At 48.9% G+C, this 14,050-nt stretch overlaps 1 protein-coding gene across 4 annotated transcripts in view; it reads right to left on the bottom strand.

Annotated features, from left to right (window-relative positions):
- Positions 1-14,050, bottom strand: part of ACLY (ATP citrate lyase) — a 40,514-nt gene that overhangs the window by 5,184 nt on the left and 21,280 nt on the right. For all 4 annotated transcript variants that reach the window (XM_001495646.7, XM_005597396.4, XM_005597395.4 and 1 more), the window contains 9 exons: positions 13,745-13,886; positions 13,273-13,441; positions 11,346-11,450; positions 10,345-10,541; positions 8,273-8,354; positions 7,533-7,643; positions 3,824-3,951; positions 3,113-3,206; positions 856-1,010 (listed from right to left, as the gene is read on the bottom strand). In XM_001495646.7, coding sequence (XP_001495696.1) covers positions 856-1,010; positions 3,113-3,206; positions 3,824-3,951; positions 7,533-7,643; positions 8,273-8,354; positions 10,345-10,541; positions 11,346-11,450; positions 13,273-13,441; positions 13,745-13,886 — 1,183 coding nt within the window. The remainder of the gene's footprint in view (positions 1-855; positions 1,011-3,112; positions 3,207-3,823; positions 3,952-7,532; positions 7,644-8,272; positions 8,355-10,344; positions 10,542-11,345; positions 11,451-13,272; positions 13,442-13,744; positions 13,887-14,050) is intronic.

Below are 14,050 nucleotides of genomic sequence, written 5' to 3'. Positions count from 1 at the left end.
TGGTCAGCCTCCCAACTGATAATTAAGAATAAAATCTGGAAGTGGTGCACCTACAACACGACTGACGAACAATAATGTACAACTGAAATTCACAAGATTGTAAACTATCATAATCTCAATAAAAATTAAAAAAAAAAAAGAATAAAGTTTGGAGATGTGGGGACACAAAAGCAGAGTGAAACCTGCTCAGGTGTTACAGCCCATGAGCTCTTCCCAGGAAGGGCCCCAGACAGGACTGAGACCCACCTCTCTGCAGGTGAGGGCAGGACACAAAGCAAGATTTCAACCTGGCCTCTGCCCAGTGCCACCCCAAGCCAGGGCTCTGTGAATCATGTACTCGCTGGCCCCCCTGCCCAGCTGTTGGTCCTAGGGGAGGGGTAAGCTTGGGAATTGAAAAAAAACCAGTTTTTTCTCACATTCAGGCTGATGAGACCCAAATTTGCAAAGGACACAGTACGATCAAGGTACTTTATGCCTGTTCAGCAACTCCACCAGGCCTGCACTCTCTGAGCTACCAGCTCCATCCACATCTCCCTGCTGACCCCTACCTTTCTCCCCAGAGGCCTGCATTTAAACTGTTCCATTTCTTTAAAAGTTCCCGGGGGAAAGGGGCTGATTCAGGATGTCTGATGAGGTCATTGCTTTCTACTTCTCTTGGCTGAGTCTGGCCTTGCTGTCTTGGGAAGACTTGGGAACGGCCTGTCTCTGTTCCCTCTGGCCTTTCAACTGATCTGAGGCCATAAAGACTGACCTTGGACATATTCCCCAAGGCTGCCCACCCCAACTCCCTTGTCAGGAGAAAATCATTAACTCCAACTTGCAGGGCCCTACTATCTTCTGCCCTCCAGGCCTCACCTTCTCTGGAACCAGAGGAGGCCGAGGACCCCACCGATGCCCATCTCTTCCTTGAAGACCTCAGTGATGGGCATGCCCGCGTAGATGAGCTCCTGGCCTCGCTCGTCACAGATGCTGGTCATGAACGAGGCAGGTTTGCGGATCAAGCCCAGCTCCTGAGTAGAGGTGGGGACAGACAGAAGCAGTGCTATGGTGACCACAAAGATGTTTCCAGGCCTATCCCACTGTGCTCTCAGAACCAGTGTCACAAGGAATGTCTTAAATTCTGGCAGCCAACCAACAACTCTCAGACAAACACCTCCCAAGAAAGAGGCACAAAAGCCCTTTTCTTCGATGATTTCAGGCGTAGAAAATGGGAGCACCATGCCCACGGCACTGGCTCAGCCTCAGCACCATTTCTGTTCAGTACTGAGCATTTGCGGGGCCAGGCAGTGCGCTAAACCACTGACATCCATCAGCTCATTTTAACCTCACAAAGGAGACTGATCCCTCGTGTTACAGCAGAGGAAACGAGACTCAGAGAGGCTCAGTCACCAGTCCAAGGCCACCTGGCTAAGAAACGGAAGAATGAATCCAAAGGGAGAATCTTAAGACACTCCACATCTGGCTGCCAACCCCACACCAAAATGTAATGAGGCCCATGGCTGTGGACATGGGGGCTCCCCCACTTTCCCCAGGCGAGGGGACCGAGCTCCTGAATTTCCTGTTTCCAGAGTTGGGGCACATGGGGGTATGTATCATCGGCCAACTCTGTCTAAGCCTATTTCTTCAATTATCCCCTCTGAATCTTATAACTAAAAAATACTTTTTTTTTTTTTGGGAAGATTGGCCCTGAGCTAACATCTGTGCCCACCTTCCTCTATTTTCTATGTGGGATGCCTACCACAGCGTGGCTTGATGAGCTGTGCATAGGTCTGCATCCAGGATCTGAACCAGTGAACCCTGGGTCGCCAAAGAGGAACACACAAACTTAACCGCTGCACCACTGGGCCGGCCCCAAAATATACTTTTAAATTAGATTTTAATTACAAAAGTAACATGAACAAATACACTCTCCTCTTTAAAAATCTATAAGAGAAGAGATAAAGTTATGTTGCCTTTGACCTCCACTCCATCTTGGTTTCCTGCCTTAGTGTTTGTTAGTTGAGTGGACACCTTTCTGGACCTTTCTTTTTCTACTTTTATTTACATACATCCATAGACACAGGGAGAACATACAACACTGTTCAGTGTGCATATCATAACAGATATACTGTCCCATAATACGCTGTTTACTCAGTGAATGTGGGCTCACTCCATAAATGTTGGCACATAGACAGATCTATTCATTCCTTTTAACCGCTGTATAGCATCCCACCACATGACAATACTACAAGTTAGCCATTCCTCCACTGATAACCGTCAACTAGAAAAATATGCTTCAATGTGTTTCTTTGTGTGTACGTGCATTTCTCTGAAGTAGCTTTCTAGACATGGAATTGCTGGGCCATGAGGTTTGAGCACTTTTAAATTTGACTGATGTGACCCAGCTGCCTTTCAGACAGGCTGTGCCAATTTCTACACCCATCAACCACGAGTGAGCACAGCAGCTTCCTCACATCCATACAAGTAGCATATCAAAGAATGTTTTTATTTTTGCTGACCTGATGGAGAAAATTGGTATCAAAGCTTTTACTCTGGTTCCATTTATAACGAGTGAGACTGAGCATCTTTTCATGTTGACAGTCTATTTCTTACCCATTTTTCTAATGGGTTGTGGGTCTTTTTAAAACTGATTTCTAAGAGTTCTTGTAGATTAAGAAAATGAGCTCTTCATCTATGCCGTTCAGACAAGTAGGCAGAGTAGACTCTGCTTTACCCCTGAAATCCGTTAGCGAGTGCAGACAACTCTAGGGCACAACTTCTGGCCTGGCCCGGTTCCCAGGTCAGGCCACACAGCTGTGAGAGATCCATGCTGTGCCTCGCCCTCCTCGGCCTTGTATCGGACCTACTGACCCACTGGTCAGAGGGGCCACCTTGCAAGCCCTGGCACACAAGGAAGGGGTGGGATCCAAGAGTCTGTCACGCAGTTCCTCTGAGGCCCTTGGGGAAGCCTCCGTCAGGGCTGGGATCTGGAGCCGAGAGCTGGGGCTGTGTGGTTGCTCTGAGTAGTAGGGCCTGCCTGGTTTCTAGGGGTTCCAGCCAAATCAACTCAAAACTCCCCTCCTTAGCCCCCAGACCTCCCCTGCCCACACTCGGGGACACACACGGCACCTACCCTGGCCCAGGAGTAGTCCATCGGCACAGTCGGGGGCGGCACCTCCTGAGCAGGGACAATGACCCCTTTGGCCACAAGATCCTCGTACACAGACCTGGGAGATGGGGGAGGGGCAGGAGAAAAGACATCCACGTGGATTTTATCCTTCTGGGCTCTTCTAAGCCATCCCAAGAACGCTCCTCCATCCAACCCAAACACTTCAGGTTTCTTCAGCTCTGTCCCCAGTCCTGTCAGAGGCTTATTCTCACTAGTGGGATTCCTGAGAACTAAATGAAGACATGTTATGGCCAAGACCCCCCCCACCCCGCTTCTCTGAACTAGGCTTTGCAGAAAGCCGAACCTGGAGGCCAGGCAAGGACAAAGTGGAGGAATGGGAAGAGACAACAGGAGATCCAGTCACTTCAACAATCACTCACAGGTGACCCTTTCTAAACGTTTCTACGCTCGTCTCTCGTTTGTGGCCAGGCAAGCAGGTAAGCTCAGAAACTGAACGTGTTTTGACACCAGCCTAACAGCCTGTAACTATGCTTCTAGAAACAAAAAACAAAACAAAAGCCAAAGAGAAAGAAAGGATTTTGGACCATCGTACAGCTGCGCCAGACTCCCGAGAGGGAGGAGGAATCTCGACACACCCGTGTCGGCGAGGCTGCTGTCCTCAGGAGGGACAGAGTAAGGGAGGAGGAGGCTGGGTCCTCCCCAGGGTCCACTTACTGGATGATCTCTCCAAGCTCATCGAAGCTCCGGGGCACAAACACTCCTGCCTCCTTCAAAGCCTGGTTCTTGGCTACTGCAGTTTCAGACGCCTGATTGGCACAAGCTCCGGCATGGCCAAACTGCACCTGGAGGGCGAAGGAGAGCACTTTACAGGACTTGTTAGCCCCCGGGACAAAGGCTCCTGGGACACGTCGGCACTGGCTATGGGCTGTACCCTGCTAAACGTTCTACATGCCCCAGTTCATTCAAGCCTCAAGCAGATTCACTCAATAGGTACAATGGATGACTCTCATTTACGGATGAGGAAACTGAGGCACTGAGCAGTTCAGGAGCTTACTCAGGGTCACACAGCTGGTGTACTGGAGCCAGGACACAATGTCTGACAGCCCAACTCCACAAAACGTTCATTCGGCCTCCCCCGGATCAGTGGTCAGGGGATAGAGAATCGGGGTTGGTTTTGAGTAATCTGTGAGAAGGGAAGTTACAACCTGCCAACTTTAGGCTGAGCTGAGCTCACCGGCATGATCTGAATGTCCCACACATACTTTTTATAAAGTATGTACCAATATTTAAAAAACAAACAAACAGAAGATTTCATGTAAAGAAACAAATTCCCAGCTTCTCTTAAAAAGCCAGATTTTGCACCAGTAGGCCTGCACTCCCACACAGCAACAACCACCTGCAGCCGTTAGCAACTGCCCCCTTCCACCTGAGCGTGCACTGAGGTAAAATACCAATCCAGTGGAATGTGGGGCTTGACTGGCTATGGGAAGTGAGCGAGAGAGAAGAGAAAACCAATCAGAAGAGCTAAGTGTCAAGTGTCTTTGATCAAGCAAGGGGGAAAAGGAATTCACCTAATGAAACATCTGGGGCCCTGACCTACGGTGGGGTGTGGTGGGGCATCATAATGATACCAACCTGTTTAAATAACACTCACTACGTCCAGGCACTTTTCTAAGAGCTTTACTCATTTAATCTTTCAGTAGCTCTGCCTGTCCCCTATAAAAAAATGAAATGGAAGCAGAGAGGGGTAAAGTAACTTGCCCAAGGCCACACAGGGTAGTATGCAGCAGCATTTGAACCTAGGGAATTTGACCTCTGTGCTCTCAATCACCATATATAACAAAAGGGGCCTTACGTGTTGAAAAGGTTAGGAACCGCTGCTATGTTTAACAACACTTGAAAACTCATGCCTCACAGTGGGTTCCCAATGCAGTCTCTGTAGGACATAATCGGGTGGATGGGGTGGGAAGAAGAAGAGATTCTGCACTCGAATAACCTGAGATAACACTCGGTTCAAGGAAGTCAAACAAGTGTAACTCCGAGATTTCGCAAAACTAAAAGCAAAAATTTTAAAAGGGAAATAGATTATACTGCATGTTCATAATGCCTAGAAGTTCTCTTGTTTTCCTGTTTGTTCGGTTTGGGTTTTTCTGTTTTGTTTTGAGAACATTGCTAGAGGACCAGTGTTTTGTGGAACACACTTCTGAAAAATGCCACCTTACCGATACTCCCTTGTCTCTACTCCCATCCCCCAGTTCTTCATTCATTTTCCCCAGGAGCTGTCTCAGGTGGCCAATGAGTAGAGATTTAGTTGTGTACCTATCATATCTCCTCCAGAGGGCAGAAAGTCCTGCAAGGTCATGTGACCTGTTCAGAATTCAGAAATCACCCATTAGCTGAGGAGTTACCATACTATTTGCATTTGTATCTAAGTATGCTTAAAATTTCATAAAGGAAGTTTTAAAAACTAATTAGAAAACAAAAACAGGGGCTGGCACAGTGGCGCAGCTGTTAAGTTCACACGCTCTGCTTCAGTGGCCCAGGCTTTGCTGGTTCAAATCCCAGGTGCGGACCTACACACCATTCATCGAGCCACGCTAAGGCAGGTGTCCCACATATAAAGTAGAGGAAGATGGGCACAGATGTTAGCTCAGGGCCAATCTTCCTCAGCAAAAAGAAGAGGCTTGGTGGTGGATGTTAGCTCAGGGCTAATCTTCCTCAAAAAACAAAACAAAAACACCTCTTGAGGACCTGCCCAACCCATGGGACAATCATGAGCACTCAGCCAGAAACAGAAGAGCAAGGTCGTTGCCCTCTTGGAGGTGATGTCCTCAGCGTGGTGGGGTGGGGAGGGCGAGGGCTGAGAAGGCACAGTTAGTTAAGAGAAACAATGGAGGGGGAGGAAGGAATTATTTTTGGCTGTCGGGGTAGAGGGGAAAGCAGTCAAGAAGAAAGAGAATCAGGAACAGCTTCATGGAATAAGTGGATTGAAGAATGGAAATGAAAAGTTGCCAAGACCTGTATGTGCTAGACCTTTACAATTACTTCCTTATTTAAGCCACACAACAACCCCATATCATCCCATTTTACAGCCCAGGAAACTGAGGTAGAGAGAAGCTATGTGACTTGCCCTGGTCACACAGGATCACCAAGAGCTGATTCTCAAGCCTGTAAAAGCAGAGCTCATCTCTAAAGGATGGGCAGGACCCCATGACCCAGCCCCCCTCCCCTTTCACCTACTAGGAAAAAAAATATACACACATATACACAGTTAACACTTACCAAAATGGATCATAATATAAGCATTTACTAGACCCCACCCTTTCTTAGATTTAATATACCTTAAACTCTTAATATACTGACATATCAAGATCCACCTCATTCTTCTCCTGCCTGCCTGGTTTTGTTACACGGCTGTGCCAGGGTGACAGTCCCCTCCTGACCGGCATTTAGGTTGTTTCCATTTTTGGCCATTACAACATTACAGTGAGGATCCTTGCACATATACTCTGAAATATTTTGTATGCATACCCATAGAGTAAATCTGTACAAATGGAACCGCTGGTTTGGAGAGGTGTGTTTTACAACTGGACAAATATTGCCACTTAGAGGTGGGCAGGAAGCTGCAGGGGAAAGGGAAGCCTCCTAGGGAGAAAGAGCAGTGTGACGAGGCTCACTCGTAGGAAGAACTGAGGGTTTAAGTGCAGGGATTGTCGTCGTTGCAGGAAGCCTTGAAGGCCAAGTTTTCCCTTCATAAATACACAGCACGAGGACAAGGCCTTCCACTCAGGGCCTGCTCAGCTACTGATGAACTGACTGGCGACAAGTGGTGGTTTCCTCGGTTTTCAAGGCAGAGGCTTCTCTAAGCCAGAGCACAGGGGCCAAAGTCTGGCTTACCAGACCCAGGTGGAGAGTGTGTGTATCTCCCATCTCTTACGTGCTGTACTTAGAATCTGCTGGCAGGCACTTCCACTGACGTCATATCACGTTAACACATCGAGAACAAAGCTCCCCTCCTTCTCCCCACACAGAACTTCTCACATGCCCCTCCCAGCTCTGTGCCTGGGGTGTGTCCTCTCCCCGCTCGGCCTCTTCACTCAGCAAACTCCTTCTCATCCCTTAAGACGCAGTTCAAGCATCACCCTCTCAGTGACGCCTCAACTCCTCCAGACAGTGGTTGCTCCCTACTCCGAGTAGGGGCTCAGGGCCTTGATCTAGCCTTCATCTGCTGATTAATTTGTCTCCTCCAACTCAATTTCAGCTCCTAGAGAGCAGGGCCCCAGCCGGACCTTGTAACAACGATGCAAGTAACCAACATTTGTTGGAGGAACTAGCTGATAATATTAAGATGACCACACGGTTCACCTCAAATGCCCCTCTTGGCTTCTCAACCCCCGCCCAGGAGTGACCCGTCCCGGCGTACCTCGGAGGAGAACATGGTGGCACAGGTCCCGATGCACCAGCAGACCACCGGCTTGGTGATGCGGCCCTCCTGGATGCCCCGGCAGATCTTATACTCCTCAGTGCCCCCTATCTGCCGAGGAACAGGGACCGAGGAAGCCCACAGGTTAGTGGGGCCCACGCTGAGTGCTCCAAGAGCAGCAGTGCAGCAGCAAGGCCTGTCCCACATCGGGAGGGGCCAGAGTCAACAAGGGTCCTGAGTTACAACCTGGTTATAAACCAAGGGGACGTGGCTCTAGCAAATAATAGCCCGGGAGATTGAGATCAGATGGAAGGAAGACATGGGTATTCCAGGGGAGTCCCTGGGACCCCCTTTCCTGATCTCACAATTATTGAGGACTAGACCTGATCAGAGGCACAAGCAAGGGATGGGGTTATAGGACTCTCCCAAGTTTAAAAAAATGCACTTTTTACTCCAGCCAACTATGCACTGCCCGCCAGGCAGACCATGGCTAGCCAGTGCAAAGCTCCTCCTTTACTGGCACTAAATGTCCTGTGGCACTGGGAGGCACAATTCCTTTTTCAGAAACAAACAGAGCAGTGTTAACAGTGACAACCTCTAGGCCCCAGAGTCTAGGCGGTGTGATTACCAGGGACAGTCATTTTAAGTTATATACAACTAAAGTCCATGAATTTTTTAAAAAACTGAGGTCATACATTACTTTTGCAATCAGAAAAAAAAATTTTTTTTAAATAACTCACCTCTCCAAGAACCACAATCATTTTGACTCCTGGAGTGTCCTGGTAACGTAACACATGATCCATAAATGTCGAGCCGGGGTACCTGGGGAGAGCAGGGGGGCATATGGGATCAGGAGGAGATGTTGGGGTGTGTATACAGGTGTGGGAAGCACGCTTGTACGAGGAACACTGTGGGGTCTTCTTGGTGTGGATGCCCAGGGAGGGTCCAGAGATGCCTTAGGGATAACGGGGGGCGAGGAGGAGGCAGTAAATGGCGCACAAGGGAAGAGAAGGGTAGGGAGGGAAGAGGAGTCAGTAAGCCCAGAGAGGCTCGCTTGGAGTAAGAGGTCCTGGAGAGTGCATGTCCACAAATACTTTTTAAAAGGGAACCTCACACCTCTCCTCTTGAATATGGGTTGGATTTCATGCTTAGCTTCTAATGAACAAAATGTGGCACAAATGATCCTGTGATATTGACTTCCAAGGTGGGGTTATGAAAACAACGCTTCTTTCTGGCACTCTCTCTGTATTGCTCACTCTGGGGGAAGCCAGCTGCTGAGTCCTTAGGACTCCAAGCAGCCTGTAGAGAAGCCCAGAGAAGAACCCTTGCCAGCCACGTGGAGCAGCCTCTTCCAGCTGAGTACGGCCCTGCTGACGGCTGACTGCAACCCCGAGGGTAGATATTTACTGTCATTTGAAGCTTTGTTGTTGTTTTTTTTTACACAGCAATAGATAATTAATACAATGTGCAAACTATGTTTTAGGAGGGCAGGCTATTGATAGAAGGTCCATATATAGGTCTGTATATATATATTTTTTCCTACTGTCACATGAGTCTTTTTGTCTGCAAAAAGATTATTTAAGGCCATGCAAGCTTCTCTGCAGATCTTCATGTGCTTTTGATATGCTCAAGAGAAGTGGAATTAATGACCGACCACGCCTACATGAAGCCTCCATAAAAACCCCTCAGGTACGGGGGTTGGAGATCTTCGGGCGAGTGAACACACCAAGGTGCTGGGAGGGTAGTGTGCCCAGAGAAGGCATGGAAGCTCCCGGCACTGCCCGCCTCACCTGCCTTGTGCATCTCTTCCATCTGGCTGTTCCTGAGTTGTATCCTTTTATAGTAAACTGGTAAGCGAGTAAGTAAACTTTCCCTGAGTTCTGTGAGCCATTCTAGCAAAGGATCAAACCCGAGGGGGGTGGGGGGCGGGTCATGGAAATCACCGATTTATAACCAGTCGGTCAGAAGTACCAGAGGCCCAGACTGGTGACTGGCATCTGAAGCAGGGGCTAGGGAGGCAGCCTTGTGAGCCTCAGCCCTTAACCTGGAGGAACTGATGCTGGTCCAGGTGGATAGTGTCAGAGCTGAACTGAGTTCGAGGACACGATTTGGTGTCTGCAGAGAACTGGAAAACGGCTTCATGTGGGAAAACTGCCTCCACATTTGGTGGCCAGAAATGTGAGTGTGCTGGCAGTAGAGAGTAAAGGAATAGAGCTTTTCCTTTCCCTATTACTAACTACACTAACACTTAGTGAGTACATACTAAGTGCCAGGCCCTGTGTTAGCCGCTTTGTATACATGACCTCATTTAATCCTCCCAACAACCCCATGAGGTGGGTGGGATTATTTTACCCATTTGATATGTGCAAATGATGGAGGTCTAGGGAGAGTAAGTCACCTGCCCAGGATGCACCCCTGGGTAAACAGGGAAACTCAGATTTCAACTCCTTTGGTCCCATCTCAGAACTGGTCCCGCTAACCACTGCACTCTGCTGCCTCCCTATGGCCACACCTCAGACAACAAACAGAATTACCCCCAAACCCCAAACACCTTTTAAAAGCATCTTTCCCTTTTAGCTAAGGGCCAATCTTCCTCACCAAAAAACCATACCTTAAAAAACAAAACATCTTTCCCTATATTTTCTGATTTTAGGCTCATGTCAATCCTGAGACAAAAGGAGAATTGCCCCACTTTATGGACTTCAGCAACATTCCCATGCGCTTGAAACCCAGCAGCAGCAAGCAGAGATTAGAGGACTCAGGGCCCCGTCTCCCAGCCTGCCACACTCGGTGTGGCCCCCTAGCTGATCACCTGTCCCCGCCAATGGCCACGCCCTCATAGACACCATCTGTGGTCCGAGAGATGATATTGTTGAGCTCGTTGGACATGCCCCCAGAACGCGAGACGTAGGCCACGCTGCCAGGGCGGTACAGCTTGGAGGCCAGGATGTTGTCCAGCATCCCACCTGTATTCCCAATCTTAAAGCACCCGGGCTTGATGCCTCCAACCTGCAGGGGCAGAAACAGCAGTCAGGGAGGAAGAGTGAGCTCCTGACTGACCACAGAATTCAGGGGAATCACAGAGCCCGGTGGGACCTGCCCAGCCCACGCCGGCCAGGCTGGGGAGAAAATGAACCAAGAAAGCTAATAGCTGCATTGGGTTTCTTGCTTAGGAAGAATCTCGTCTCCCCCGAGAGACATTACACAGGAAAAAGAGAGCCTTATTTGTAAAACACAGCTTACTGTTGCAGATTCAGATATGTGTACTCGGGGGTAAGGAGCCTCCTTTGCTCTAAAAGGGCGACAACTCCCAGGAAAGGCGTGTAACACAGGTGTGCACCTCTGCTCAAAACCAGGCCCTGCCTCTGAGATGAAGGGTCCCCTGGTTAGTTCAGAAATCGTAGCTTCACACAAATTTTTAATGCAACAACTGAATAGAAACACACAACAAAAAAGTATTCAGAGTGATTTCTTCTTACATGAAGACCTTTGGGTAAAAAAAGCCTCCAGGTGGATTTTCCTTTGGTTTCTAGTCAGAGGAAGAATGGAAGACTACACTGTGGTTATATGAGGGGGGACAAACACTTAAAACTCGAATTCTTCTCATCAGCCGCTTGGAACCATGAAGGTGGTAAGGACTGAGTGGAGAACCCTTTAAAAAATTAACTGGAAATGGACAGATTGAATTTCAGCAGGTACTCTCAATCTTTTTAACCTAGGAGGGAGACAGAGGAGTCAACAAGGGGGCTTCCTGAGGACCCAGACTTTATGAGAGAGCCTTAACGTAAAAGGCTTTCCGGAAGGCACGCTCACAGTGGCAGGTCCAATGATGGTCACGCCCCTCTGGTCCGCCTTCTTGATCAGCTTCCTCGTGAGGGCCTCAGGGATGCCTTCGGCTATGATGGCGATGGTCCGGATCTAAAGGATGACAGCAGTCCTTCTCCGTTAACTTTTTTCGCTTCAGGTGGGCAACAGGCAGCAACCATTCAAGAACCCACCCCCACCCCCTTCCCGGCTCTAAGGACAAAGTACTGCTAACGATAAGCACCCCCTTCTCCCCACAGGCCTCTGTTTCTATCCCGATCATGCCAACCCTCTCCCAAAAAGAGAGGCATGGACACCTGAAACCGATCTCCGTTGGTTAACACCGTGGTGATGCGGTGACCAATCAGGAGCCAATGTTCCGAAAACTTGCTACATACAGTCAAAGCTGCTATATTCTCTCCCATCCAAAAACTCATGAGACTCAGACCCACCTGTTCGCCCTCTGTCCTGGTGCCCGCTCACAAAGCATCTATCTACGGCTTTCTGCACTGTGCCCTCTGAGTGTCTGACTCTACATCCCCACAGGACCAGGCCAGTATATGACAGAAACAAGCTGCTTCCACACTCAGACCAGGGAGTGGGCTGGGGGAGGAAGCCAGAGCAGGTGGGGATGGAACAGAAAGATCAGGAACCATCTCTGACTCTACACCAGGGGCCAGCAAACTTTTTCTAGGAAGGGCCAGATAGTATTTCAGGTTTGTGGGTCATGTGGTCTCTGTGACAACGACTGAACTTTGTCTTTGTAGCATGAAAGCAGCCATGGACAATCTGTAAATGAATGAGCACGGCTGTGTCCCAATAAGACTTTATTTACAAAAACAGGCAGAGGGCCAGGTTTGGTCTTTGGGCTGTGGTCTGCCAACCTCTGCTCTAGACTAAAAAAGCATCTCATTTTCAGCAGGTACACTTTTGTTTTTGCTTCATTTAGATGCCAAACAAGTTTATGTTTGCAGTCATAAACCAAACTAAGCCAGGCTGGGATCAGACAATAAGTTTGAACAGAAGAATCAGTATCTTAATCCATAAGGGCTCTTAGGAATTATTAAGAAAAAAGACAAGGAGAGGAGGCCAAGTCACAGAATACAAATGGCCAATAAATGTTTTTAAAAGCTCATCTTAGTTAGTAATCTAAGGGATGCAAATTATACAGAATGCCTATCATTTTGTCAAATCTGTTTTTAAAATCCAAACACTCAGCGTTGGGAAGGGTCCAGGGAAATGGGCATTCTCTCACTACTGATGGGCGTTTGCGTCCATACGACTTTTCTGGAGGGCACCTGGGCAAGATGGAGCAAAGCCTTGCAAATCTGCACATTCTGATGCAGCAGTCTGACTTCCAGACGTTTATGCTGGAGAAGTTATTAAGGATAGATGCAAATGTTAATCCAAGATACTCAGCACAAGACTTGAAAAAGCAAAAGTGATGTCGCCAATAAATACTTATTGACGTAGAAAGAGTAACTGAAGAAAATGGATCAGAAAATGGTTATATATGATATTATTCCATTTGTTCCAATCCAGGAAAAGGTGTGGAGAAGGATGCACTGAAACGTCGGCAGCCACGTTTCTGGGAAACGGGACTTGAGGTCTTTATACTTTTCATTTTACTTACCAGTATTTAAATTTCCTACAATAAATATGTAATAATTTTCTAATAAGGAATAAAGTGCTTTTGATTCTGTTTTTAAAGCCAGTCTCAGCAGGCTCAGAGAGGGTCTAGGGGGCACAGACAACCCTGAACTGACTCTGCGTCAGCCCAGGTCAGCCCACCTGCCCTCGGTTACTACACTGCCTTCTGAAGGTCAAGTGTCTCCAACCACTTTCACCCTGATCACTGGCCAGTCCCGAGTCCCAGGCCCTTTGTCCATTCAGGAGCTCTCCCTGCTCCCCCGCCCCCCAGGGCCCCAGGACCTACCTGCGCATAATTCATGGTCTCAATGGTACTGTCATAGGCAGAGCGGAGAGAGGCAAAGCTGATCAGCACGTCTACCTCTGGGTGTTTCTTCATGGCATCAGCCATGTTCTTGAAGACAGGGATCAGGATCTCCTTGTGACCCCAGTAAAACTTCTGCTTGTGGTCCCCGCTGTGAGAAAGGTGGAAGAGGAATCAGGACACCCTCAACCTGTCAGGGCTGGGGAGGGGAAGGCCAAGGGTACGAGCTTCCCCAGAGGGTGGAAAGGCAGGACTCTGCCCTCTAAGAGATTCTATCTGTAGGAAAACACCCCCTGGAATACTGACTGCTCCCAGCAAATCCCAGCAACACTGATCTTTACCAGCAAAGGGGATAACCAGCTGCTCCCCGAGCTTAGGCTTAGTGAGGGAGGAGACTGATGGGGAAATCCCACCAGGCAGCTATCTCCAGCCTCCCTGCCGTAGTGTGACTCACGTGAAAGGGTAGACCATGGCAGCCACTGAGGGCTCATCTCGGGAGCACACGTAGTCAAAGTCCAGCATGCCCTGCACGGCCCGGGTCTGCATGCCCCACACGATGGCCTTGGTGTGGCGGCTGAAGAGGGTGGCGCTCTTTCCTGGTGGGCAGAGACACAGCGAGTGCACCCCGAACACACACCCCCTGGAGACCCACAGGGGCTACCTGCCAGACCCCTCCACACCCTGAGTCCAGGGAGGCTGGCTCATCAAAACTGCAAAGGAACGTCAAGAGAATAGAATCTGGAGAACCTGGGGGAGAGGT

The sequence above is a fragment of the Equus caballus genome, chromosome 11, assembly GCF_041296265.1.
Source record: "Equus caballus isolate H_3958 breed thoroughbred chromosome 11, TB-T2T, whole genome shotgun sequence".
Taxonomy (NCBI): Eukaryota; Metazoa; Chordata; class Mammalia; order Perissodactyla; family Equidae; genus Equus; species Equus caballus.
This window is presented reverse-complemented; position numbering and strand designations above follow the sequence as displayed.